Genomic DNA, 25,156 nt, shown 5'->3' on the forward strand with positions numbered 1-25,156 from the left:
ACAAACAATGCCTATTGTTCACAGTGGTAAGTGAGCTTTAAGGGATCAGCAACTTTGGAATAGGGAAGACTTAGATTCAATTTCTATCTGTGCCATTTACTGTCTTTGTGGGCTTAATCCTGCTAAACCTGTTTCCTCAGCTACAAAATGGGATCCTAATTCCTGATACAGTGATTGTGAAGACTGAATGAATGGAGTAACTAGCATGGGGCTGGGCACACGGCAAGCACTCTGTGAACGGCTCTCCCGTTTTCCTACCGTTGTAAGCCCTACACATCGCAGTTGGTGGTAGCTATTAATTTATTACATTATCTACACGAGGTCCCCTTTCCTCCTCTGCCCCAATTTCACCCATTGATTAGGTGCTTTGACAAGATTCATATCATTATAAACTATGAATCGTGTAGGTTTGGTACTCACCCTGCCTTTTCATTGAATCTGTTGGGGGGCAAACATCCTAAAACTTAAAAAAATGATACAAATTCCAGAGTTGCCTGTAGTCACCCTATTTCTTACTGGAAAAAATTTCAGAGGCCAAGAATTCCCTTTTAAATATCAAGCCTTGACATCAGCACAACCTCAGTTTTGTCAATGTTAAAGAAATCTAAATTCTTTTCCATTTTCTGTGTCTTATTTTATTAAAAAAGTTCAGAGCAGGAAATTTCTCAAATAAAGAAACAATATTGACATTGATAGAACACAATTTTAATTAAACACAGGGACAGTAACAGTGAATATAAAACATAACATCCATTTTATCTGAAGGCTCTGGGGCAGGGGTGGGAAACAAACAAACAAAAATAACATCTAATATACAGGTAAGGGAAAAGCCCTAGAGAGCTGGAGGGATCTGCACCAATAAAAATACAAATACAATCAATATAAATATGGACTTAAGAGTTTCTTACCCACCTGGTCAGAAGTACATGCCTAGCTCTTGTCCCAGAATCTTTTTTGTCCCAAACGAACAAACATAAACACGGACACACACGGCATGCATACACTCACATTCAAACACATCTATTCAGCCCTTTAACACAGCCTGCCATGTTCCAGGTCCCTGAAAGCTTGAGAAGGAAAACTTTCTGCCTAAGCAATTCACAAGGGCTTTAAAACTCCAGTGTGCGCTGTCTTCCCTCTCTGGGTTCACAGTAGCTGTGGGATTAAGGGCCATGTATTCCCCAGGTACAGTGCAAATGGAAATCAAGGGGCTGGCTCCCCCCTCCACTGTCTGCTTATCAGGTTCAGACCTTCCCAACCATGGAAGCTTGGCTGCCGCTTTGAGGATGTTTCATACTTCAGGTCGGTGGAAATCAAAAGGAAACCCTGGAAAGGATGCAACAATGAAGATAACGTCAAACTTTGGGCACATCTGGGTCTGCCTGAGGGGTGACAGATGGTTCCTTTTGCAGGTTCTGCTGCATCAGACCTTCCCCTACCCCTGCCCACTTTGTGAGTGCGTCAGACAAAGGAACAGGCCATTTTGGAGTACTGTCACCTGATGTGTCTTAAGCAGCTTTAGAAGGGGTAGGAGGGAGTGCAGGGTAGTGTACAGGATTGGAGAATTCCTTCAGAAATTTATTTCCACCTCCTCATTTAAAAAAAAAAAATGCCAAAAAGAAAAAAAAAGGTGCTCTGAAGTTAGTTTATAATGATTAACCAGGAAACAGCTGTCAACAGATCCCTGAACCCACAAGAGGGTCTTTGGTTTAGGGGGAAGTATACTGACTGGGAGAATCAGAAGGGCCGGTCTTGTCCCAGCCACACCCTTTTCCAGCCACCTGAGCCACTTCTCCTCTCTGAGCTCTACTTTCCTCACCTATAAATCAGGACTAATAATCCCAGCCTTACAGGTTGTCTTGTTGAGTAAGTAAAATAAGCCATGCTAAAGAGCATCTTCTTGTACTGTGGGGTGAATAAATAAATGTACTGTGGGCTGCTAAGTGAAATTGGTCTTGGTCTGATTTTTAAACTGAAGTTTTTCACTGTTATTTGTGATTTAAGAGCTAAGCATTTTGTTCATAAAATTCCTTCGTCTGGGAAAAAATAAAGCAGACAAAATAAAAAATAAAGCAGGGCGAGGCTTATTCTACTATAAAAAACAGGGTCAGTTAAGAGGCGATTTGTATTCTTACCTCAAGAACTTCAATATCTGAATTAACAAATGAGATTTTGTGTGGGTTGGGCAGAGGAAATCCTTGCTGCAATTTTGCTGAAATAGAGAACAAGAGGTAAAATAATTGGGCACAAGCACAGAGGTTTTAGCAAACTTTTTAGTAAGAGACTAACAAGCAGCTTTTTAATAATTTATCTTTTTATTCTTCCTGGCTCCATATTTCCATTCTTTCTGATATGTCCCTAGCATTTCCTGGAAGAATTGCTAATTAATACATGTTTAATAAAAATGCACCTGCTATTAAGTGCATTTGGAAAGCAGAAAAATGCTGCCCATTTTCAACTTGCTCAATTTATTTTGAAAATAACTAATTAGTAGGTCCTGAGAACATTTCAGTGTCTAATATTAAAAGTATTTTAACTGAGCCAATCTCCAGATGCTGCAGTTTGTGAACAATCGCAATGCAAGGAGAAGGCCCAGGACTGTCATTCATTAAAACTGTGTCTATCCAGTTAATGGTTTTTGCACAAGAACAACAAAGATACTGTCTATGGAAAATAATTTCCTTTCTAGTTGACTTGAAGGAGACTCTTTATTGCCTAAAAAAAGAGTGCTTTCAATCTCCTTAACTCAACCAGAGTTAGCCATTCTTGCTGAGTTTGCAAATAGAGTTGCTAACAAGGCTTGGGCCTAGAATAACTAATTTTGCAACCACATCATTGACGGTACAAATTTTGTAAATTCTGGCTCTGGCCTGGATTCATAATAACACTCTAGAAGTACAGGCTTGAGGGGGGAAAGTCCCAAACAATCCCCAACGTTTAGCCAAATCAGAGTCACAGCGTTTCCCAAGGCTTCCTTACCGTTGGCCAGCGGGAGGACTCCAAAGTGAAGAATGGAGGACAGAATATTTTCGAATCTCAAGACCTAAAATAAAAGAGGAAATGAAATCAGTTGCCAAATCAGGGCACTCTGAAAGTACCACGCTTGGTTTGGACGTGTACTTTCCCAGAACTTACCAGGATAGCAAGCGATACCTAGAATCTTCCCTAGGGATATACTAGCTTTGTAGGAAACCATATCACAGGGTTTCCTAATTGTTCCCCCTTGAGGATGGATTTCTGCTCCCCTTTGCATTGGATCTTGGTGATGGCAAATGCAGGGGGACCACATGGTGGCAGCAAATGTGGCAGCTCAGATACCTACTGAAACAATTGAGAACAACTGATACATTTCCCAATTAGCAGTCTTCCTTTATTTATTGGGAACCTCAGCTGCAGGAGTTCCCTTGCATCACATTATGCTCTGATACTAATGGCATCACCAGAACACCCAATTTATCTTTAATAAACTGTGATAGTTCTATAACCTAAGCAAAGTATTGGTTTCTGGGAAGATTCAGGTATTAAAAACAAATGAACCGTGATGAACATCAATTCATTAAATGAATACTTTTTGAGCATGTTATATGCTTAACAATAATAAGAACCTTTTTGCAGCTTAGCAAGGGTGGCTCTGAAGTCAGACTTGCCGGGTTTACCTCTTGTTTTGCCATTTACTGACTATGTGATGTTGGGGAAGTTACTTTAACCTTTCTGTGTCTCAATTTTCTCAACTGTAAAATGAAGATAATAGTACTAATTTCATAGGGTTGTTGTCAGGATTAAACCAATTAATATTACGTAAAATTCCTGGTATATGCCATTGTCATTTTTTCAGAAATGCCATGGTTAGCACATTCTGCTGTGTAAACTAAGCAATTTACCTGGGTCTTTCTGGAAGACTTGGACTCATTTTGCTTCTTCTCTGGGCTCAGGAAATACTATGTGTGAGGAAGTCAGCTATGCATTCTTATTGACAATAGCCTGTCATCTACCAAATGGCTATGTCATGGGTTGCTAACCCACAGTGCATGAGACAATACTAATATTTTAAGCCTCAATTATGAAAGATATGGCTTATTTTCCAGCTTATTGACACTACTGCTTCTGCTTCTACTCTCCCCAACCTGAAAATCAGGGTGCTTCTCTAAAATTAAATAAACAAACATGCATATATACATGTATTTGGCCTCCTGGTCAAATGCTCTGACTTCTTGGCTATTTTCTCCAGATCTGTCAGTACGTTATAGCTGTTTCTGTTGAACATGATAATAATTTCAGTATTTACCATGTCCCTGGCACTTGCTTGTGAGAAATTAAGTGACCTGTCCAAGGCCATACAGCCAGTAAGTGGGAGTTCACTCTCACGGTTTGGCCTCAGAGTCTATGTATGAAACTATTATGCTGTTGATTATTAATAGTTTATGTATGAAACTATTATGCTATGCCCCTTGACACAGATGTGGCAATGATGGAAATAATTATTATAAATATAAAAACAATAGCCATCATTTATTTAATACCTACCATGTAGTCACTGTGCTAAGTCACTGTGCATTTCATACATAATCTCATTGAATCCTCTCACCAACCCCAAGGTTGTAATCCCATACCAACTCTCACTGCTTATTCTGATTTATTTTTCTCTGTAGTATTTTTCACTACATACAATATATATTTGTTTGTTGTTTGCTACCCTCAGCCTGTCACACACACCTCTACCCATTACGTGCTTATAGCATCTCTCCTCCCAACGGAAAATGTCTTCAGACATTGCCAAATGTCCCTGGGTGGCAAAATTGACCCTAGTGCAGAATCAATGCTCTAGAATGTAAGTACCTTGAGGGTAGGGACTTTATCTGTTTTGTCTAGAGCAGTGCCAGGCTCAATAAGTATTTGTAAATGAATGAATACTGTTAATAGTAATAATTAACATTTATGTAGGGCTGCCCATGAACTAGGCACTCTTCTGCCCAGGCATTCTGACACTAATACCCACACACTTAGCTTCTCTATGATAGTGTCATCCATGAAAGGATGAAGTAGTGATTTGGCTGATCTTCCTGAAGCCCGGGGAAAGGGGGTTTCCAAGTTGCATGTTGGTGTGTTCTCTTCCAATCAGGAATTCACTGGATTAGACCTCCACCCCTCAACAAAGCTATCAACACAGCCAGCCTTGACCTAATTTTAGGAGATGAGTAGAAAGCATTCAAAGAGAAAACTTAATCACGGCCTAATAATTTACACACGGCCCCTTCCTTTGGGATACTGAACTATACATTTAACTCTAGAGGATTATTTTATTGAGAAAATGAAATCTCCCAAGAATGCCTATTTTTCTAGCATTATACAATGTCTTAACAGTCTTTTGAGTGTTTTAAAAGAATTTTTCTGCATAAACAAAAGTAAATTGGAGAGTTCCTCTCTTGTTTAATAGTTGATGGGTTCAATCCACGTGTAATAAGGAAGTTCAAAGTTAAAACCTGCAGTTGTGGAGAAATCAAAAACTCAGAGGCAAAAAAAACAATCAACATGCTACCATATACAGTAGGAGAATTCTCATTCTTCCATTGCTAGGGAACCTGAGAGCTGATTCCTACCTCAATATTGCTGTGATTGGGCTCTGGCAGAGAGAGGCGGAATCTAAAAGAAAAGAGGAAAACGTTAAAGAAGGGTAGATTTAAAAACAACAACTTTAGTAGAAAGAAACAAAAAGGAAATCGGTTTTTTTTTGTTATTGTCCAAAAAGTCACTATTTATAAAAAAACAAAACATTACATCTTCTACCCCTATATTTTGCTGTTTAAGAAGCAGAGCAGGAATAGCAGAAGTCCTGAGTTTGTAACCAAGATGGGTTCCCTAAGTGCATTTGCTATATGGGACTTAGTGTTGAAAACTTGGAATGCAAAACAATCCTAAGAAACAGTTCTCAGATCTTCTGGCTCTGAATTTAATCCTATAACTTCCCTGACCCCTTATAATGCCAGTCTACTTGACTCTAAATCCTATGCTCAGTCTAGGTTGCACCCCTAGAAGGCCATACCAGTTTTTTAGTTGTTTAGTCATAGCACACAAGGGAAACATTAGCTAAGATACCTAGCTGATGTGAAAGGAAATACAGTATAATTGTTTGCAGAATGCCTGAGTTTGAACCCCATTTCTGCCTCTTACTAACTCTGTAGATTTACCTCATTTCTCTGGATCTTAATTTTCTCAGCCATAAAATATGAGTAAGCATATGTGGGATGACTATATTTAACAATAATGCATTATGTAGTTTCAAATAGCTAGAGGGAGAATATTGAATGTTCCCAACACAAAGAAGTGATAAATGTTTGAGGTAATGGATATACTAAATTGCTCTAATCTGATCACTATACATTATATTCTTTGAAGCATCACTATGTACCCCTGAATATGTACAGTTATTATATGTTGATTAAAAATAAAATTAAAAGAGAATAATACCTGCCTTATAGGGCTGTAGTAAAAATTGAATGAGGTCGTGCACATATAATTCTTATGTGCGTAGCATAGCCTATCACTCTATAAACGAGAGCCATTTTTATAATGAGGAGAAATGCTAACAGGTAGGCAAGCACATAAAGTTCTTGATGCTCTTTGTCAAATACCAACAGAGTGCTTGCTGCAGGTCCAAACAGCAGGGGATCCTCCCACCCCCGACTTGGTAAGGGTGGGTGACAGCATGTCCTGATGCTTCTGGGGATTTTCGTGAGAAAGCTAAAGGTCAACATTGTCTCTTGCCCAATTTTGCCAAAGGTGCTCCATAGGGTCCCCCCAATATAGACACTTGATCTTCTATGCAATAGCATTAGTAACATGAAGAAATAGTAATTGATAGGGGGGACTCCTTCAATTTGCAATGTGGAAACTGAGATCTAGGGAGGGGAAATATTAATGGCAGATTTGGGACGGGGACTCAGATCTCTTGATGCCCATTTTAGAGCTCCCTTCCCTTAAAGGATGCTGCCTCATCTAGCTTTCCCTCTGAGCTTTCCATGCCTCACTTCTGCACCAGCCTTCTAATGACTCTCCCTGTCTCCAGTCTTGATCTTCTCCAACCCACCTTCCACACCACTCCTAGAGTGAGCTGTAGTACAGGCATGTCCGATGAAGGTACTTCCCTGACCAAAAGTCTTTAATGGCTTGTGATAAAGTCCAAGTCACTTGAATGGCACATGGGATTTCCCATACCCTGGCCCCCAGTTGCCTCTCTGCCCTCACCTCTTTGTTCTCTACCTTGAATTTTATCCTCAGTAACTCTGAACTGCTTGGTGCTATGCTGTTTTATTCATCAGGCGCTATAGACCTAAGGTTAAAAAAATGCATTGGCTTCAACACACATACCAAAAAAATCCTGGAAAACTAAAATCAGTAAATGTCTACAAAAAATAACCCCATGGCCACAAGCCACTACAACTCAGTCCCATTCACAGTTAGATATATTTAACGTGGACTGCATTTGAATATATGCAATGTATTTTGGGCTAGAGTCCAAACATTAGAGTGGCTAAGTTCAAAGGAGATCTTAAAACAATGGTGAGGCATTTCCTTGCACAATCCATGATACTTCTGGCCTCGACGCCTTTGCTCACTCTGTTCCCTCTTTATGGACTTGCCCTTTCCCTTTATCTTTTTGATTTGTTAACTCCTTTTAGGGCCGGGCACGGTGGCTCACACCTGTAATCCTAGCACTCTGGGACGCTGAGGCAAGAGGATCGCTTGAGCTCAGGAGTTTGATACCAGCTTCAGCAAAAGCGAGACCTCGTCTCTACTAAAAATACATAGAAAAAATTAACCAGGCATAGTGGCGCATGCCTGTAGTCCCAGCTACTCGGGAGGCTGAGGCAGAAGGATTACTTTAGCCCAGGAGTTTGAGGTTGCTGTGAGCTAGGCTGATGCCATGGCACTCTATCCTGGATGACAGAGTGAGACTCTGTCTCAAAAAAGGAAAAAAAAAAATTAACTCCTTTTTGTTGCTTAATATTTAACTCAGGTGTTACCTCTTCTAAGAATCTTTCATTACTATGTTTAAAGAGCAGATATTCACAGAAGAGGTAAGTTTGAATGTTATTAGCTGATATCACGTTAGTATGAATTAGGTTTTGAGATTGCTTCAGAGTGACAACTAAGAATCAAAACCAGAAGGACAGTTATGTTTGGCAAGGATCAGCGATGACATCACAGAGTGGCACGGAGGCACAAACAGATTGCCATAAAAAGCGAGGACCAGAATCCGTAGGGCAGCTTTGAAGGCGATGCAGAGGAAATGAGAGGGAGATGCCTCCCCCTGGCCACACCGCCTCTTATGATGGGCAAAGCTATTCCAGTGTAGAAATTCAGCCCAAGTAATGGTGGGACACACCTGTGAGTTTCCTTTCTTTTCTTTCATCACAAGCCCAAGTCGTGCCTGGCCACCTCTAGACTGCCTGATATGGGTAAGCACGTCTGGGGTTTCCCGCGAGCCAGACTATCCTTTCCTCCTATGGACATCTTAATTCTGACTCTTTTCTAGTTCTCGAGGTACACTTCCCAGGTTAGTTTTACTTATGGACACTTGTCAATAACTGCAGAGGAACAGGTGGCGCAAAAACCAGACTCTTCGCCCCTGGCTCTGAAAAACAGATAAGCTCAACTCAGGCACTAGGTGGCGTCCGACTTCCGTCCTTCGCCCTTTCAGCCTCCACCAGGTCCCTAACTGGTTATTTAAAGCTCTGCTACTGGGAACTGGTTCTTATGGCAAACCACGGAGTCGTCAGGGAGGAAGGGAGCACAAACAGCCTTACTTTGCAGACATATAAAAGCAGAGCCTATTTTATACCACAGCCCATAAATATGCACAATTATTTTATGTCAGTTAAAAACAAAATAAAACTTTAAAAAAAGTTTTGAAGGTTTACCGCCTTGATTGAAAACTAGAGCTAAAGTGCAAACTCTTAAGCACGGCAAAGGCCCTTCATAATCGGGGTCAACATAACAAATATAACAAATATGATATAATGAAGGTCAAATGTCAAGGTTAAGTTTTAAGATCTCTTTGCCCCTTGATTCTGAACTCCTTGAGGGTAGAGATCCAGTCTTAATTTTCTTTGTATTCCCAAGATGAGTACAGAGCTTGGCACATTCAGGTGCCTAGTTATATTTTATTCATTGGTTGATTCATCCAGCAGATATTCATTGAACACTTAATATATGTCACTACTGGGGCAGGTGCTGAAGACGTCATTGTGAGCAAAATCAGACACAGCCACTGTTCTGACGTAGCTTACAGCTTAGTGGGGAGGCTATCCTTAATCAAATAACCCCACTAATTAAGGCTTAAGTACAAATTGAGATAAGTGCTCTGAAGGAAAGAAAGAAGTTCATTGCTTCAAGTGACAAAGGAACTTGACCTCGCTTGGTAGCTGTGGGAAGGTTTCCAAGGGAGAGATCCTTGGGCTGAAATAGGAAGGATGAGTAGGAGTCAAAAGGCAAAATGGGGAAGGAAGAGGGAAGGGATCCAGGCAGGGGTCGCAAAGACCCCGTGGAGAGAACGGAGAGCTGGGGAGAGCGTAGCAAGACTACATCGGAGAGGCAGACGGGGTTGACCAGTCTCGGTGTTTCCAGCCTTGTTAGAATTTTATCTTTATCCTCAAAGCAAGGGAACCATTGAAGGTTTAAAGGAGATAATGTCTGTGTTTTGTAAGATCACTCTGGCTACAGTATGGAGAAAAGATTGGCAGGCTAAGAGGTTTCCCAGGTGTTCATTCTATGCTCAGTAATGTGCCAGGCAATGTGAAGAATTTAATTTACAATCTATAATTAGGAGGGATGGAGAGAAGCAGTATGTAGGAAACAATTAGAGAACAGTACAAAGCAATGTGTATTTAGGTGCTGCTTTGTGGGTTTAGGAACCATACAGACTCCCTGTAGGAATTCTGAAAAGGTGTGAAGAGATAAAGAAACCAGTGTGGGCTACGGTTTGTGTGTGCGCACTCGCTCCCCTGTGTGTGTGTGTGTGAGATATGGGGAATGTATGTGGGGGGGAATAAGTTGCCCTCAGGCAGAAGCAGTCTGTACACATCTCTACCATGCCCCTTAGCACCCAGTATTGTAATCGCCTGTTAATGTAGTGTTTCTCTCACCAGTCTGTGGCCATTATCTTTTTCTCTACTCTCTGTGTTAAGAAGAGTGAAGAGCATATTATAGGTGTTCCATAAATATACTTGACTGGATTCATGAATAGATGAGCAGATAAAGGACATGGTGGGGGATGGAGTGTTTGTTGGAACTGAGGTCTCTTTGGGGGTGAGCCAGTCCAAAGCAGAATGACCATTTTAGGGAGCTGAGGGAGATGAGGTTGGCTGGCTTGAGCTGTAGGACCAGTAAAGGAAGAGCTCGAAAATCCCAGGCTGTGCATTTAATCCAACAATGAGAAGTTTTGAGTGAAGGAATGTGTTGAACCTATTCCACTATTTAAGGACCCTCTTGTTGAGTAAGAGTTTTCCAATGTTTTAACCTCATTGTCTCCTGCAGCCTAGAAATTCTGGGAGAAGGTTCTGTTTGGGGTTTCCTGCTCCCACAAAGCCACCTCACTGTGGCATTCCTCTGCCCCGGCTTCAACATCAGCTCAGAGGAAGGGTGGTGTCATGGATCAGCCCACGTGACAAGAGCGAGCTCCACTAACTTGTCCAAAGCACCATTCCAATAGAAACTGTGAATCCACTCTGCCCAGACCTGTTTTCTTTTCTGGGTTTCTTTCCAGACGGCTCACACTGGGAAATGTTTATCTTCCCAAGCTGCAAGGAGTGGAGTTAGGTAGTGATTCCATCTGCTTGTAGTCAGCTATATTTGCATTCTCTGACTATGTTGCTTGGGAGGGGTTGTAGGGTGTGTGTCTGTATGTGCATATGTGTGTGTGTATGTGTTGATGGTAGTGGGATGGGGTGCAGTTTGGAAGCATCTAACGCCTCAATCAAAGCAATGCCAAAAAAATGTGCCAAAGTTCTAAATGATTCAACAGTAAGGTACATTTGATTGCCTTGAGCTTTGCATATGATTAGGCAAAGAGGGTTAGAATTATTAATAAGTCATTTGGATAAAGACCAAAAAAGGAAAAGTGTCATTTAACTTGGCCTCTGAACTGATCTGAAGAATGTCTACTATCTGGTCTAACCTGTACTGAAGTTGCCTCTAAATAGAACCGTGTTTGGCACAAAAATCTCAATTGTAGATAGAGCTATAAGAAGCTAGTTTATGACTTTGTGGCCAACTCCACAGCTTTTAAAACCATCCTGACATGTCAAGTCTCTTGGGATCAATTTCTCCCTCTTATTTGGTCAAACTTTGATTCTAGAATGGGGAAAGAGAATGAACTACTACTAATAGTAACAAATATTTCTTGAGCAATGATTATGTGCTGGGTGTTGTGCGAAGTGATTTACATGCATTATCTCATCTACTCATACAATAACCCTATGGTCAGAGGTGCTCTGTTTTACATATGAGGAAACTAATACTTAAAAAGGTTAAGTAACTTGTTGAAGGTCACACAGCTAGCAATTCTACTGAGGTAGAATTCAAATCCAGATGTGCCTGACTCCAGAGATTGTGCTCTTAACTAAACATACCCAAAGAGGTCAAGTTTATTATTAATACTTCTAGCTTTTGCTTTCTTTACCCTTTCTTCCATTCAGTTCCTTGATGAAATGAAAAGAATTGGTGTGCTTTTCTCATTTTAGGACACCCAGTTCCAATGTCTTCTCTTTCTCCTATCAATACTTAATATTGAAAAAGGGCACACTACCTGTTTCAATTTAGCGTGGCTCCAAGCTCATGGCTTCCCTCTTCCAGGCAAGAGTGTTTACTCCCTAAGTCTTAGCTCTCCACCACATCAAAGGCAGCATAATGTAGTAAGACCCATAGCTTTGAAAACAGACGCACCCAAGTTCAAGTTCTGCTCAGCCATTCAATAGCTCTGTAACCTTGAGTAAGTTATTTAAACTCTATAAATCGTAAAACAGGGATAATAATACCTACCTGATTGTTCATTTAATTTACCGACATTTATTGAACAGTATGTCAGGCCCTGTAGGTAGAGTTGTAAGGTTTAAATGAAACAATACAGGTGCTACGATTGGCACAGGCCCTAAGAGACAATAAAGGCTCAATAATGAAGAGTAGTCACAAACTGTAAAACAAAAAGCTCATTCTCTCTTAACCGTCACTGGGCAAGAGACAGTGGAGTGAGGTATATTCTGAATAGGAAGATTCTTGAAATTGCCTTGTATAATTGAGCACCTCCCAGGCTAAAGCTAGCCCCAGATTTCAAATAATAGTCATAGCCAACATTTCTTGAGCACTTATCATACACTTTACATATAATAATTCACATACTCCTCACCACAACCTCTTGCAGTAGGTTTTATTCAATCATCATTTTATAGAGGAGGAAGTGGAGACCTAGAGAGGTGAGAAACTTGCCTGAGACCCCACCACTAATAAACAGCAGGGCTGGGACTGAACCCAGCTAATCTGACTCCAAAGCTGTGGTCCTACCACCTCTCTAAACCAGCACGTTCAGTTTATCTCTGATTTCTGCATCTCTTGTCTATGCAGCCAGCCCCGGGTGGCTCCAGGAAGAGGCATATTCAGGCAGCGGTGGTCAGAAGGGCCCTGGTTCCCCTGTATTCCCCAGTTCTTCTCAGGGATGTTCTACTGATCCCCACCCACTGTACACCTTTCCTGCTGTGTCTCCCTGACATCACCCAAGACCAAACCAGCTCGTCCTGAAAAGCAGCGCTTGGGGAACCCGGGGGTGGAGGAGCTGGCTGGAGCGGGAGGCAGGGCCAGGCCTTCTCTCGGTTTGGCTGCCTTAGGCTGGAGTGAGGCCTGGCCCACCCGCCTTGCCCCAGCCTGCTCACTGCCTGAGGTTTGCTGGAACAACCCCTGCAGGAACCACCCTCAGACTCAATGGCTGTGCAACAGGACCTCGTACTCACAAGGGCCCCACACTTGGTTTAATGCCCTGCTATCTCCATCTTGAAATTCTTAATAATTTTTGAAAAGGGGACCCCTTATTTTCATGTGGCAGTGGGCCCTGCAGATTATAATCAGAGCGCAGGAAGCCTCCCCAGCACAGAATCTGCAGGAGACCACAGGGGAGTGGACGAGGCAGGGATCCTAATTTCAGGGTTCGTGTTTGTGAGGTCAAAACACATCGTGGGCCGGGCGTGGTGGTTCACGCCTGTAATCCTAGCACTCTGGGAGGCCGAGGCGGGCGGATTGTTTGAGCTCAGGAGTTCGAGACCAGCCTGAGCAAGAGCGAGACCCCGTCTCTACCAGAAATAGAAAGAAATTAATTGGACAGCTAAAAATATATAGAAAAAATTAGCCGGGCATGGTAGTGTGTGCCTGTAGTCCCAGCTTCCTGGGAGGCTGAGGCAGGAGGATCGCTTGAGCCCAGTAGTTTGAGGTTGTTATGAGCTAGGCTGACGCCACGGCACTCTAGCCAGGGCAACAGAGTGAGACTCTGTCTCAAAAAAAAAAAAAACACATTGTGGACCACAGAAAGCCAGAGAATGAATTCACACATTTCTTGGCATAATGTGAATTCAGCGGATCAAAATCAGTTTTTTCAATTATTCCCATCAATAAACATCACACCCATTGAACATGCCATTGCTTACTAGTAGGAACATTAAGAGATGAGGGTCAGCTTGATTGAAGCAGACATGAACCTGCTCTCCCCGCAGGTGGTCTTTCCCACCGGCCCGCCACAAGCTCGAAATCCCACCATTGTTACATCCTTCCTTCTGGACAGCTGCTCAAACGCACACATCATTTCCATCTTCCCTAGGAGCTCACTGCCTCAGTTAGCAGCTGTGCCCCACTCTCCCCCAGTCATCCTGATTGCCAGCCTCTCTCTTCCTCCTGGCCCTTTCCTCTTTGCCTTTGAACAGACTGAGGTCTCAGCTGCATGCACAGTCCTGCTGCCCAGGCAGTGCAATCCAAACTCTCTCCTTCCTCTGGTGGCCTCAGATGCAGCCAGCTCCTCACCTGCAGTCCTTCCCTTCCTCACCCTCCTGCTCTCTGCTTTTCCTCCTCTCAGCTATTGGAACTGCCAAATAAAGATCACCCATCATGATGCAAGTTTCAGCAGCCTGATCTCCTAGAAATAGGGCCACCTATGACTTCTGGAAGCCTGAGGCACTCTGCCTTGGGGCAGGGGGAACCCTCTTCCGAAAAAAAAAAAGGATATATATATATATATATATATATACACACACACATATATATACACATATATATACATATATATATATTTTACAACTGTATTGGTATAAAGATAAGTATAACCAAATCTGGAATGTATTCATTTTTTAAATTCTTATTTTGAAATATATTAAAACATTTTTATGGGTCCCTATAGCATTGTGCCTGTTCAGCCTAACAGAGAAGTCAGCTCCGCTTTGAAGGGCTGGGTAAATTTGAGTGAAGCCTCCTTGAAACTTTTTTTCTCTGGGAAACCATACTATTTTTTTTTTTTTTCTTTTTTTGAGACAGTCTCACTCTGTTGCCCGGGCTAGAGTGTAGTGGTGTCATCATAGATCACAGCAACCTCAAACTCCTGGGCTCAAGTGATCCTCCTGCTTCAGCCTCCTGAGTAGCTGGGACAATAGGCACGTGCCACCACTCCTGGCTCATTTTTTCTATTTTTAGTAGAGACAGGGTCTCGCTCTTGCTCAGGCTGGACTCAAACTCCTGACCTCAAACGATTCTCCCGCCTCGGCCTCCCAGAGTGCTAGGATTACAGGTGTGAGCCACCTCGCCCAGCCCATACTATCTTTTAAGAAAAATTCTATTCCTTTCATTGGAAAAACAGTATAGTTACAAAGAAAATTTTAATGAAAAACAAAATCACTCATAATCCCATATTAACACAACTCTTCATTTTCATTTGTGTGATTCACTTCCTTGTCCAAATGCAAAGCTGTTTTCCTCTTCTAAATGTGCAGCTGTTTTACACCACTGATGGATGTCGTGTTCATGCAGTTTTGTATTCTGCTTTTTCCATTTAACACGACTTTATCGAAAACATTTTCCATGTTTATATTATATAATAGTCTCTACAACCATTCTGTTGACTTATGACGATTGACTTACTTCCCTCCCCCCATTGGTTTCTCAATTCTTTTCTGGCTCTGCTTTAAGTCTGTTTTATTGCTTTCATTTCTTTCTTCTACGAACTCAGTCTGGGCCATCTGCTCCTGCTGTAAATCCTCCCCGCAGGTAGCCTGATTAATGACTTCGACTGCCAGCTTACAGGGCCCAGGAAAATGAGCTTCGAAGGTGGTTCTTCCAAATGTCACCTAGTGTTCAGCGATCTCTGTGACCTGCTCTTGCCCTCTCACACTGCCTCCCTTGCATCTGCGGGACAGCTGGGCCACACGGGGCAAGGTCTTGTTAAATTCCATGCTCTAGTACTGGGATCAGATTGTCAGGGTCTGAAGGTACCTTACATGTAATCCAGGCCAACGTCATTATTTTACAGATAAGGAAACTGAGGCTTAAAGAGGTTAATAGACTCGATCATGGTTATAGAGCTGGCGAGCAGGACTTGAAACTTGGTTCCTTAACCCCCAAATTTTATGCTCTTTCCTTCATATCACACTCTCTGAATTTGATGAGGGGGTCATTTAGTCTATATTGCTGTACCATTAGAATGTGCATTTATATTACACAGTTATATTTATAATTATTTTGTTTCCCTTTTCATTTTAATATGACTCTAATGGGAAGAAAAAAGAAGAACTTTACAATGCAATTTTTAGTTAAGTCCGTACTGTAAAATGATCTGGTCCATTAGAGAAGTGCTTAACCGACTCACGTTCATACGATGGCTAACTTAATTTGTTCTCTCAGTGGACACTTTGTCTCTGTGACCTTTGTCTCAATTATTACTAAGGTTTCCAACAGTCAAATCAACTGATCTTACCTGTTCAGAGACAAGGAGCAGATGAGTCTTTGTCCCAAAATAACTAGGCCAACACTGGTACTAGCAACCTGCAGACAACAAAAGTATTCATTACTAAGATGAGTAAATCTGTCCATTTGGGCCACACATAATTTCCTAGAGCAGAAACATCATAAGCCCAACTTTCCCTCTTATTCTAAAAAGATATTGGAAAGAAATAGGTCTGTATATCCTGTTTTGCAGGTAGGGAAACTAACTGTAAATTATTTTTGTTTGAAGACCATCTTCGAATTATTTTTTTCTTTTCTCCTAATGTCTCTTCATTGTGTGTGTGTGTGTGTGTGTGTGTGTGTGTGCATGTGTGTGACATTTTGATTAGGTTCATTGTATTAGTTCCCTTCTATTGCATTGCATTTGGCCTTCATAGGCTCAAATAAACTAGAGTTCCACCTCGATCGACTTATTTTGAGGAAAAAATAAATTTAGCTATCTGTGTGGTGCAGTAGAGATTGGAGAGAGATTTTAAAATGTTTGGGAGTGTGAGCTCGGGCCTCCCATCGAGCCACACGCCCCTCCCCGAGTCTTAGCTCTGTTCTTACTTTTAATTGATGTATCACCCCCTGCCAGCCCTCCAACATTTAGAAGCTTCTGGTCAGTGGTCCACGCCAGGAACAGGATTGGCATCCACACGCTGCCCTGCTGTCTCCCCAGACTTACAAAGTCCATGGAAACGATGGTTTCCACCGTGGAGTTCCTGGGCTGAGTGAGCATGATGATGGAGGCAGGGATGTCCAGGGTGAAGTTGCCCGGTCGCAAGCTGATCACGGGAGGCTCCGTGGCCATGATCCGCACCATGAAGGGCTGGGACAAGATGTATATCTCAGCGATCTGCCCAAGTTCAGGGAAAGAAGTGGAGATTGGGAGTCATGAGTTGATGGGGAGAAATCAAAAATGTAGGGTGGTCTGTGGCTATTAAATCTTACATCATGCAGTTAAAATAGAAAGAAGCTCTTTAATAATAATAAAAATAACAAAAAGCAAGCAATAATAACAGCTGACAGTTACTGAACACAATGCTTCATGCCACCCGCCATGCCAGGGGCTTCATGTATTCTCTCGTTTGATCTTCCAAACTCCCTGTGAGGCAAAGTCTATCAGTATCCCTGGTTTGTAACGGAGAATATGAGTCTCGGGAGAGGTTAAATGCTTTTCTCAAGGTTCTAGGAGAATGAGTTGTAGAACTGGGATTCAAATCTAGATTTGTCTGATTCGAGGTCCTTGCTCTAAAACCAGGATGCTACATGAACATGTCCTTGTCCTCAAGGGCAAACCTGAGCCTACAGGTACATTATGTTCAATAGTTTAGTATGCTAGGAAAGCATAATACTAATAGTTGCTTTACTAAAGTCCCAGGTAGGGCACTAATCTCTCATTTAAGGATTAAATCTTTCATTTAAGTGAATATATCTTTTATTTAAGCTAAGTATTTCAAGTGTGGTGTAACCTAGTGGAAGGAACAGGAGATTTATTTTGTGAGCTTACGGTGCCTTTAATTGTACTTTAACTTGTATTGTTCAGTAAATATTTGTGGATATTTGATTAAGAGAAAACAGCTCTTAAGAATGGAAAGCTGGACTCATGCTTAGACCAAAAAGGAATATAAAGAACCCACAAGTCTTCCAGAAGTAATTGCAGTGAAAATCAAACCTTGAGCACTCACCCGGGAGAGCACGTTGCCAAGGCCTTGAGAGTTTTGAACGAAGTGGTTGGAAATCTGGAAAATAAAGTCCATCATGTCACTGTAAGGTTTTTACCTGGATTGTCTTTTCAGGGAAAATGCAGTGTTCCCTATAGTTTTATGAATCGTGGAGCTGTTGCACCATGATACGTTTAGTGTTTGAAGGTGACCTATCATTTTATAGCTCAACCATAGGGAATCTGAGGCCCAGCAAAGTAAAGTGACTTGCCCAAGGTCACATAGGAAGTTATATTCCTTTTCACCTTGGGAACAACATAAATACTATATATGTACAATCCATGTATAAATATTCAACAGTCATTGACAATAAATCTTGTGCTATTGTCCTTATTCTCAGAGATTACTGAGATACAGGTTGCTTAAGTAATTTACCTTGACAGATGAATGGTTTTCAAGTCTGAAGCCAGAGGTGTCTAATTTTCGGTATTGTAAAGAAGCTGGTGCCGCCACACTTAACATTTTGAACACAAGATTTATAATGACTTGTATAATTAAGATGTATAGAACGAGAAGATTTAAAAGGGGTGCTCAATAAGTTTTTGGCTGACTGACTGGAGAGAATGCTCCCATTACAAAAGGGAGGTGCATGACAAAGGGAATCAGAGTATCTGTACTATTACTGGTCATTGTAGACAGCTCAGCTGTGATTACAATCAGGAGAACTCTATGCTGGTATAACACAAAGAATAATGATGATGATGATAAGTTACAGTCATGTTAATCTGTGCTGAGCACTGGTCTGAATACTTTACATATATTTAAACCTCTTAATGCCCATATCAACCCTATGAGTATGGAACTATTATTATCCCCCTTTTCCAGATAAGAAAACTCTGGCATATAGAAGTTATTATAAATAAATTGAAATTACCTAAGGTCACAGGAAAGAAATGGTCGAAGGGGGTCTTGGCAATATTTAAGATTAATCTAGAACGGTGGTGAGCTATTATGAAAAAACTGAAATTTAGCAGATCTGGCAGTCCAATAACTCCCCAGTGAATACAAGTTGAGCATCCTTAACCGGAAAACCTGAAGTCCAAAATGCTCCAAAATCCCAAAAGTTTTGAGTGCCAACATGACGCTCAATAGAAATGCTCACTGGAACATTTTGGATTTTCAGATTAGGGATGCTCAGCTGGTAAGTATATATTGCAAATACTCTAAAATCTTAAAAAGCAATCCCCAATCCAAAACACTTCTGGTCTCAAGCATTTCAGACAAGGGATACGCAACCTGTAACGACATTCCTTCCACAATTCTGTCCTCCACTCATCGTCTAGCTGGGAGTGAGAGCCTAAAAAGGCCCAGGAATCAAAACTGTGGAATAAAAATGCCATATTGGGATACTCATAAAAAGGTTGAGTGATGGCGCCAATTGTCTTCATCAGTTTACTCTCCTCACCTCTTTGGTGGAGAGAGTGACGTCGAAAGCCCCAGCTGTGAAATAAGCAAAGGACGCAGATTTAAAGAAATACTCGGAGATTCCAATGTAGAGCATGGAGTCGCTGCGTTCTGGGAGCACAAAGGGAACTGGTGAGAAGGGGGGGTCGGCGAGGTTGTCCAGTGGGTAGAACACGCCCTGTGGGGAAACAGAGAGAAAGACCAGTGCGTCAGGTGAGGACTCAAATGTGAAGAACTAAGAAGGCGAAGGCTCTCAAATCAGAAAAGAAAATTTCCAGAAACTCAGTGGGGATGAAAAATGATAAGGCCTTTTGACTCCTTGACCAGGGACTATGTTTCAAAGCTCTGATGACTCTTGAGCATATTTGGGCACAACTGTTTACCCTGTTTATCCTAACCCTGACTCTAATTTTTTTTTCCTCAGGACCAGTCAGTGACCTGGTGACCCAGTGAGAAGGTCCTGTTGGCACTTTTCTCAGACAAAGGAAGGAGGTGCATTTAGCTGGAGGGGACACCTCTGAGTAGTTCCCGAGGTGCTGTGTAGAGGTGTCAAACCCACGATCTTCAAAATCTGCGTCTGTTGGGTACCTGGGGAGTCATAGAAAGACTCAGAAAAACCCAAGACTCCAAATGGTTTAAAGCATTTTTGTGGCATTTCCAATACTGCCCTCATGAACTATAGGGCATTATTACAAAATGTTGTCTTGTACAACAGTGAACTGATTTGAACGGCTCTGGTGAATGAAATATAAGTTAATATGCATTTTAAAAGACAATGACATTAACTTTGGGGCAAAACTAAACATAAGCACAACAATTGTTTTTCTAGGATCAGTGAACACCATTTCCATGTGCTTATGGCCCTCAGTTAAATCCACTAACCTGAGAGTTAGGTATGGAAGTACCAACATGTACCACCAACTGATGCATTAAGTTCTAGTAAATGCAGACCACTCTACTTGCTGCCTCCTAGCCTCAAACCTCCTCCTGGAAGCAAACACATCCTGATACTTCTTTTGAAGAAGGAAGACATGTGTTGTACAATCCAAATCAGGAAAAAGAGTCTTTTGAAAAGGTATAAACATGGGGGAGTTGCTCAAAAGAAAATTTAATCATTTGAAGAGCATGTATCTATAACTCCTTCTGCACATAATCTTTGTTTTCTAAATCTGTGGTCCCCAACTGCTGGGCGGTGGCCTGGTACTGGTGCATGGCCTGTTAGGAACTGGACTGTGTATCACTGCCTGAGCCCCACCCCCACCCACCCCTTGATCTGTGGTCCATGTAAAAATTGTCTTCCATGAAACTAAGGAACCGGGCCACACAGCAGGAGATGAGCGGTGGGCGGGTGAGCGAAGCTTCATCTGTATTTACAGCTGCTCCCCATCGCTCACATCACTGCCTGAGCTCCGCCTCCCTCCAACACCCCACACCCGTGGAAAAATTATTTTCCATGAAACCTGTCCTTGGTGCCAAAAAGGTTGGGGACTGCTGCTCTAAATACTGGCTGTTGACAGCCAGGATGAGGATTCCGATGAAAGTTACCTTCAAATTCAGGTCAAGGTAGTTTTCAGTAACTTCTGGAGAATCGATTAGGGAATAATCCAGCAGAGTATAGTTGTCAATCTTGGTTAAAACTAAATAACCAACAAAGGAAAAAGAAAATCTCCATTCATTAAAAGCATAGTATATGTATAATGTCTAGCCAGAACAATATGATTTTTAATTTTATGTTTAAAATATCAATTCCCCCTTTTCATAAGTCAAACATATTCACTTTTGAAAATCCAGGAAAAGTAGATAAAGAAGAAAGTAAACATCTTTCTCAATCATACTACTCTGAGAGAAACATCAGTAAAAGTTTGGTATACAGTAGTCTCCCCTTATTCTTGGTGGATACATTCCAAGACCCCAAGTAGATGCCTGAAACTGTGGACACTACTAAACACTGATACACTGTAATAAAAGTTGTGTGAATGTGGTCTCTCTCTCTCTCTCAGATACAAATTGAGATATTGTAATATTTTCAGACCACTGTTGACTGCAGGCAAATGAAACCATGGAAAGCAAAATCACAGATAAGGGGAGACTACTACATACCTTTTTAGGTGTGCACACATACAAACACACAAAATGTATACATAGTTCTTTTCAAAAAAGTGAATCAGCACAAACAAAAGTCCCTTACCAATATCAAGCCCTATATATTGGGTTGGTATAAGGAAAGACTTTCCAGTTTGATGTTATGAATATCTATGTGGTTAGTGCTTTATATTTTTATAATGAGTACGCATTGCTGTTGTAATTAGAAATGTTTTTAAAAAAGAGATTGTAAGAGAGAAAATAAAATCCATGAAGTTGAAGAGGCCAAGGGAATTCTCATGCACAGTGCTTCTAATTCAAGTAATTTTTTGTATTATCATTTTTAGGACAAAGTAGAAGACAAAGAGACCAGGCGACAGGGGTGGATGAAGTTCCCAGAAAGCATGATTTCGGCATCTGAAACAGGTTGGACGTTCTGTCATGCAGTGCTCAGGTTTCCCACCTGGCCTGGGGAGAGCCGCTTTCCTAAACACTGTATGTTCTAGAGGAAGGGACCCAAGTATCATGTCTTCTCTTCTTGCATGTCATGTTCATTTTATTCCACAGATGGAGATGAGAAGCAAGAAGCGATGGAGTGGCTTGTTAAGGTAAGGGGACAATGTTATCCTCTGTCACCGTAGTTTTAAAATGCTTTCAAGTCCTCACTCTGTGAGGGAAGCAGGACAGTCATCATTTTACAGGTGAGGCAAGTGAGGCTCAGAGGTAAAGAAACTTGCACAAGACAAGCTGGGACATGGGACCCCTTGACTAATTCTTTCCTCACGACATCTTCTTTCTCTCTCCCTACCTCTCCAATCCATTCACTTCATTCCATGCTTCTGCATCCATTTATCAATCCAATATTTATTACCCTAGCATGGGCTCGGTGCTGTGCCTGATGCTGGAGACACAGAAATGAGTCAAAGTTCCAGTCCCCGAGGAACTCAGAGTCTGGGAGAGGACACAGACCTATAGGTACAAAATTCTAACAGCACAGTAAGAGCAGATCTACGCTGAGCTCCTGATGGACCTACTACAAACCTGTTCTTGTGGTCTTTTCCATCTCAGTAAATGCCAATTCCATTCTTCCTCTTTTCCAGTTGCTCAGGGTAAAACCCCAAAGTCCCCCTTCACTCCTCTTGTGACCCACATTTGATCTGTTGGCAAATACTGTTATCTCGACCTTCAATGCACATCCAGAGTCTGAACAAGTCTTGCCATCTTCATCACTTCTCCCAGACCAGCTGCCTTCATGGCCCATATGGGTCACTACACTCGTGTCTTAAGTGGTCTCCATGCTCCCCCCCAGCCCCCTTCCTTCCTCTCTATTATTAGCATGGAAGCCAGAATGATGTCCTTAAACTGTGAGTGACATCATGCCAGCTTTGTTCAGAGCTCTCCAAAGGCTTCCCATCTCAGACTAAGAGGTGGGCTTTGCAGTGCCCTACAGAGCCCTGATGATCTAACCATCCCTTCCCCATCTTTGGCCTCATGTCCTGCTCCCTCGCCCCCATCCCCTCTGCTCCTAGTATGGGCTCCTCACATCTCCCCCGGGGACACTTGGCATGCTCCTGCTTTGGGGCCCTTGTGCTTGCAGTTTCCTCCACCTAGAATGTTCTTCATCCAGATCCAGCAGTGGCTCACTCCCTACTTCCTTCAGGTTCTTCCAGTAATGTCACCTGCTCAGTGGTGCCTTACCTGGCCATGCTATCTAACATGGAAACCCCTCCCCAGCTCCTGCCCTGCTTCAGTTTTCTTCTTTACCACTTATCACTGCTGCAATACAGATTTTACTTACTTACCTTGCTTGCTGTCTGTCTCCAACCACTAGTCTCAGGAGGGGTCAGAGATGTCTGTCCCCTAGGCTACTGCTACACCCCCACCACCAAGAACAGTGACCGGCCTATCTCAGGTGCTCAGTGAACTATTGGTGAATGAGTGCATGGAGTGCAAAGAGAGAGATACGCCCAAAGCACCATGAAAGCAGAGAGGAGGCATAACTTTGTGGGGTGGGGGATGTCAGGTAAGATTTCTTGGAAGAGACCATGCTTGATCTGAGTTTTTTTTTTTTTTTTGAGACAGAGTCTCACTCTGTCACCCAGGCTAGAGTACCGTGGTGTCAGCCTAGCTTACAACAACCTCAAACTCCTGGGCTTAAGCGATCCTCCTGCCTCAGCCTCCCAAGTAGCTGGGACTACAGGCATGCACCACCATGCCTGGCTAATTTTTTCTATTTTTAGCAGAGATGGGGTCTTGCTTTTGCTGAGGCTGGTGTTCAACTCCTGGGCTCAAGTGATCCTCCAGCCTCGGACTCCCAGAGTGCTAGGATTGCAGGCGTGAGCCACCCCTCCCGGCCTTGATCTGAGTATTTTTTTTTTTTTTTTTGAGACAGAATCTCACTGTGTTGCCCGGGCTAGAGTGCCATGGCGTCAGCCTCGCTCACAGCAACTTCAAACTCCTGGGCTCAAGAGATCCTCCTGCCTCAGCCTCCCGAGTAGCTGGGACTACAGGCATGCGCCACCATGCCCGGCTAATTTTTTCTATATATTTTTAGTTGTCCGATTAATTTCTTTCTATTTTTAGTAGAGATGGGGTCTCGCTCTTGCTCAGGCTGGTTTCGAACTCCTGAGCTCAGACAATCCGCCCGCCTCGGCCTCCCAGAGTGCTAGGATTACAGGCGTGAGCCACCACTCCCAGCCTTGATCTGAGTATTAAAGATAAAGAGGAGTGGATCTGACCAGGGGAGGTTGAGGAGGAAAGAGTGGAAGGGATTGAACCCCACAGGGCTTAGCATAGTGCAGGCACAGAACTGGGCACTCCATCCATATCTGTCAAAGGAATGAATAGATGGAGGGCAGAGTAAGCTCTTCCAGGCAGAGAGGACAGCAAGAGCAAGGGTGAGGGTGAGGGTGCAGCGGATTGCTGCAGCACAGGAAGGTGCAAGATGAAGCAGAGGGAGGTGAGCAGGAAGCAGGGCATGGTGAGCCTTGCAGTCCATGCTAAGATCGTTGGACTTGGTGCTGAAGGCAGCCACTGCAGGGGTTAGAACCCGAGAACAGCCTGGTCAAGATTAGTGTTAATCCTTCTGAAGAGAATGGATTTAGTGCCAGAGCTTGGATTAGAGCTGCTGAGGGTTTAATTCCTGGGCCTGCATCTTGTCCCCTGGAGCCTCCCCCTCTTGCAGTGGCGAAGTTAGTTATTAGCCAAAGAAAGCATGTCCTATGCACAGGGCGTGTCTTCCCACGCACTTTCCAAGGGCTCTAATTTGCAGAGTGTCAAGCAGAATGGAGCTAGAGACCGTCTTGAAAAGCAAACTCAGCACCAGCATTTGAAAGTGGGAAGAGAAACAGACAGTTCTGGGACTCACCTTCCAGTGCGCTCAGGTTGGCATTTAGAGCTTCAACCTCACCTGTGATAATGGGACAGAGCTGGCCACAAAAGAAAGAAAGAAAAAAGCAGGTTATCATATTGTCCTGGAAACCCTTGTTGATGGGCCTAGACCTTGCACACAAAGGCCTTCTGGCTAGGAGACATTGTCCCTTTGGTCATCAAGACTTCCCCTTAAATTAGTCGATGCTTATGGGTCTCGAGTTACATATGTGTGGGCAGCATGTCATTGAATGCTGGATAAACTTCATAGCGACTGGGACTACACCCAGTCAGCCCCATAAAAGAGCCTTGGCTTTTCTCTCCGTGACATGATAGGGCATGTGCCCAGTCCGTGCTGTTGCTGTCACTCCTGAGGAACCTGCTTCTGGAGTCACTGTGTCTTTCCTGACTGCCGGGGCTGCCACCCACCTCCCAGGTCCTGCCTGGAGTGGTTAGAGCTGGAACTTTACCGGCTACCCTGGGCTAGTTTGAGAGCCCATTAGACCAGAGACCTGTTTGGAGATCTATTTTGTTTCTCCCTTTCTGGAATTAGAAAATTAGTCTTGAATCAG

At 42.7% G+C, this 25,156-nt stretch overlaps 1 protein-coding gene across 1 annotated transcript in view; it reads right to left on the reverse strand.

Annotated features, from left to right (window-relative positions):
- Positions 1-886: 886 nt before the first annotated feature.
- Positions 887-25,156, reverse strand: part of BPIFC (BPI fold containing family C) — a 34,085-nt gene continuing 9,815 nt past the window's right edge. Inside the window, exons 6-15 of the mRNA XM_012644712.1 lie at positions 24,583-24,643; positions 20,679-20,770; positions 19,135-19,311; positions 17,694-17,747; positions 16,691-16,861; positions 15,995-16,062; positions 5,598-5,640; positions 2,980-3,043; positions 2,136-2,212; positions 887-1,326 (exon numbers count right to left, since the gene is read on the reverse strand). Of these exons, the coding sequence (XP_012500166.1) occupies positions 1,204-1,326; positions 2,136-2,212; positions 2,980-3,043; positions 5,598-5,640; positions 15,995-16,062; positions 16,691-16,861; positions 17,694-17,747; positions 19,135-19,311; positions 20,679-20,770; positions 24,583-24,643 (930 nt within the window). The 3' untranslated portion in view covers positions 887-1,203. The remainder of the gene's footprint in view (positions 1,327-2,135; positions 2,213-2,979; positions 3,044-5,597; positions 5,641-15,994; positions 16,063-16,690; positions 16,862-17,693; positions 17,748-19,134; positions 19,312-20,678; positions 20,771-24,582; positions 24,644-25,156) is intronic.

Source organism: Propithecus coquereli, unplaced genomic scaffold (genome assembly GCF_000956105.1).
Source record: "Propithecus coquereli isolate 6110/MARCELLA unplaced genomic scaffold, Pcoq_1.0 Scaffold218, whole genome shotgun sequence".
NCBI classification, from domain to species: domain Eukaryota; kingdom Metazoa; phylum Chordata; class Mammalia; order Primates; family Indriidae; genus Propithecus; species Propithecus coquereli.